This window comes from Scomber scombrus, chromosome 1 (genome assembly GCF_963691925.1).
Source record: "Scomber scombrus chromosome 1, fScoSco1.1, whole genome shotgun sequence".
Lineage (NCBI taxonomy): Eukaryota > Metazoa > Chordata > Actinopteri > Scombriformes > Scombridae > Scomber > Scomber scombrus.
In genome coordinates, this window is record NC_084970.1 from 37,005,886 (window position 1) to 37,008,571 (window position 2,686).

A 2,686-nucleotide genomic window follows, 5' to 3' on the forward strand; every position below is an offset into this window, starting at 1 on the left:
TAAAATGTCATGCTTAAACTCTTTATTCCCTCTTTCTTTCTGCTTTTTAAACAGACATACAGAGTAGATGAGTGTGTTTTATATCCCTGAGTTGAGGCTGACAGGCAGCAGATGCTCCTGCAGGAGAAGCTGAGGCGTCTCTGTGCCTGACAGACTTCACTCAGGGCAAAACAAACCTCACATATTCACAGATAGCAGAGAATAACTGAGCTCATCTGTCTCTGTCCTCAGGAACAGACTCTACCTCACCACAGTGTCTTTGCAAGAAAACTACAGCAGCAGCAAAATGACTCTAGCAGGTAAGTTATTGATTATTGATTATTGATTATTGATCACTTTGGTATTAATATGATGTGTTCAGCATTAGTTTGAGCCTGTGCAGGAACATCACCTGCAGTGCTGATTATTTATTTATTTTTGTTCTACATTTTGCAGCTTACAGGGAAAAGATGCGAGAGCTCCCCCTGGTGTCTCTCTTCTGCTCCTGCATCCTCCCCAAACCCCTAGAGACCAGCTCCAACAAGAAGGAAGGTCAGTATCACTCTACTGTAGTCTGTTTATTCTACTGTAGTCTACTCTACTCTGATCTATTCTACCTTTACTGTGCTGTACTGTACTCTACTTTACTTTATTCTACTTTATTCTACTTTATTCTACTCTGATCTATTCTACCTTTACTTTACTGTACTCTACTTTATTGTACTGTACTCACCTCTACTCTACTCTACTTTATTATTCTGATTATCAAACTGATGTCAGACAAAGTTTAAAAGTTGGAAACTGTATTTACACTAAAAGTTATTAACTCAAGATCCACTTACTGACTTACTGAGCTTTCATCTGTATTTTACTTCATCAGTGTCAGAGGGGTTTCTCAGTTGTCATCACATGACCTAAATGTTACAAAATGTGAGGAGAGCTTAGGAAGAAATCTAGAAGTTGAGCTTTAGTTAACAGTGTTTTGGTCCAACTAGTTCAATATATTCTGGTAATAAACACATTCTACTAATGCAAATCCATAAATTACAAGTAAATTGCACTAAAAGTGAAAATCTTCTCAATCCATATCAAATAGTATTGCCAAACTCCACCTATAAGGATCAAAAAGGAAAAGAAAAGGCCTTGAGTAGAGTCTACATTGGTGAAAAAGGTCCAACTTTACTTCACCACTAAGGTAGAGAAACCTGAGAAGCAAAACAAAGAGTCAAAAAGCACAATAAGTCTCATCAAGTCATTCACTGCTGCTGGTTAAGTTAATTACTTTGAGTGTCAGATAATACTTTAAAGCATGTTAATGATATGTTTCATCAACTCAGATCTTCTCTCATCTGCATGTTGTGTAAGAGAACAATGTCCAAAGAGATTTAAGTCAGAAAACTAACTTATAAAAGTAGAATTATCCTCTAAATTACATCTTTGAGTTGTAGTTTTACAACCTGAAACTTTTCCTGTTGTCATTAAAACAACATAGAACAACAGATTTATTCACCTCACTCATGTTGTCCTCTCTTCTCTTCTCCTCTCTTCTCTCTGCAGGCGTGGTGGACTTGAACCTGTGTAACATCCGGGACATGGAGGTGATCGAGCTGAGCAAGCGGACGAGCGGTCAGGCCTTCGAGGTCATCCTGAAGCCTCCGACCTTCGACGGCGGACCCGAGCTGACGACGCCGCCTCGCCAGAAACCTTCACTGGAGGAGATCCAGAAGAAGCTGGACGCTGCTCAGGAGAGGAGGAAGGTCAGTACTACTGCACTGTGTTTCCTTCCTTCCTTCCTTCCTTCCTTCCTTCCTTCCTTCCTTCCTTTCCTCCCTCCCACCTTCTCTCTTTCTTCCCTCCCTCCTTCCTTCTTTCCTCCCTTCCTTCCTTCTTCCTTCCTTCCTCCCTTCCTCCTTTCCTTCCTTCTTCCTTCCTTCCTTCTTCCTTCCTTCCTCCCTTCCTCCTTTCCTTCCATCTTCCTGCCTTCCTCCCTCCCTCCTTTCCTTCCTTCTTCCTCCCTTCCTCCCTTCCTCCCTTCCTTCCTCCCTTCCTTCCTTGACTCGAGGACAACAGGAGGGTTAACACTGTAAACTTTCTTCTTCTAGTGTCACGAAGCAGAGATGCTGAAGCACTTGGCGGAGAGGAGGGAGCACGAGCGTGAAGTGGCTCAGAAAGCTCAGACCAAAGAGCGTCAGGAGCACCGCGCCGACGCCGACAAGGAGCAGCGACAGATGCACCTGAACGCCTCACAGGAGCGGCTGCAGGAGGAGGTGAGGACGCTGGTTTTAACTCCTCCTTCTGTCTCTAACTCACTGAGATGTTTCACATTGTGTTCCAGATGAATGAATCTCTAATGTGTTGTTTGTGTTTGTGTCTTTCAGGATAAGCACAGTGTGGAGGTGAGGATGAGCTGCAGGAGGAGGAGGAGGAGGAGGAGGAGGAGGAGGAGGAGGAGGAGGAGGGGGGATTCTGGGTAGATGTACTGAGACAAAATATGAAGACAGTGGTCCTATAACAAATATAAAAGAGGTTTAAAAAGGAAAAAAGGCTCTGAAAGGGAATAATTTGACATTTTGGGACACGTGCTGCTTCTCAATCTCATGTTTGTGTTTTCATTAAAGTTGAAAACAAACAGAATACATCATGTTAATCAGGGACTTTACAGATGTTGGTGTATTTTTGAACTTTGGATGGAGACATGCTAACTGTT

General features: G+C 42.7%; 1 protein-coding gene across 1 annotated transcript; it reads left to right on the forward strand.

Annotated features, from left to right (window-relative positions):
• Nucleotides 1–235: 235 nt before the first annotated feature.
• Nucleotides 236–2,393, forward strand: LOC133987169 (stathmin-4-like; the record flags this gene model as incomplete). The annotated part of the gene is made up of 5 exons (XM_062426487.1): nt 236–299; nt 436–531; nt 1,537–1,736; nt 2,082–2,246; nt 2,358–2,393. Coding segments are annotated over exons 1-5 (510 nt in total), but the record flags the coding sequence as incomplete, so codon positions are not given.
• Between the last annotated feature and the right edge of the window lie 293 nt (nt 2,394–2,686).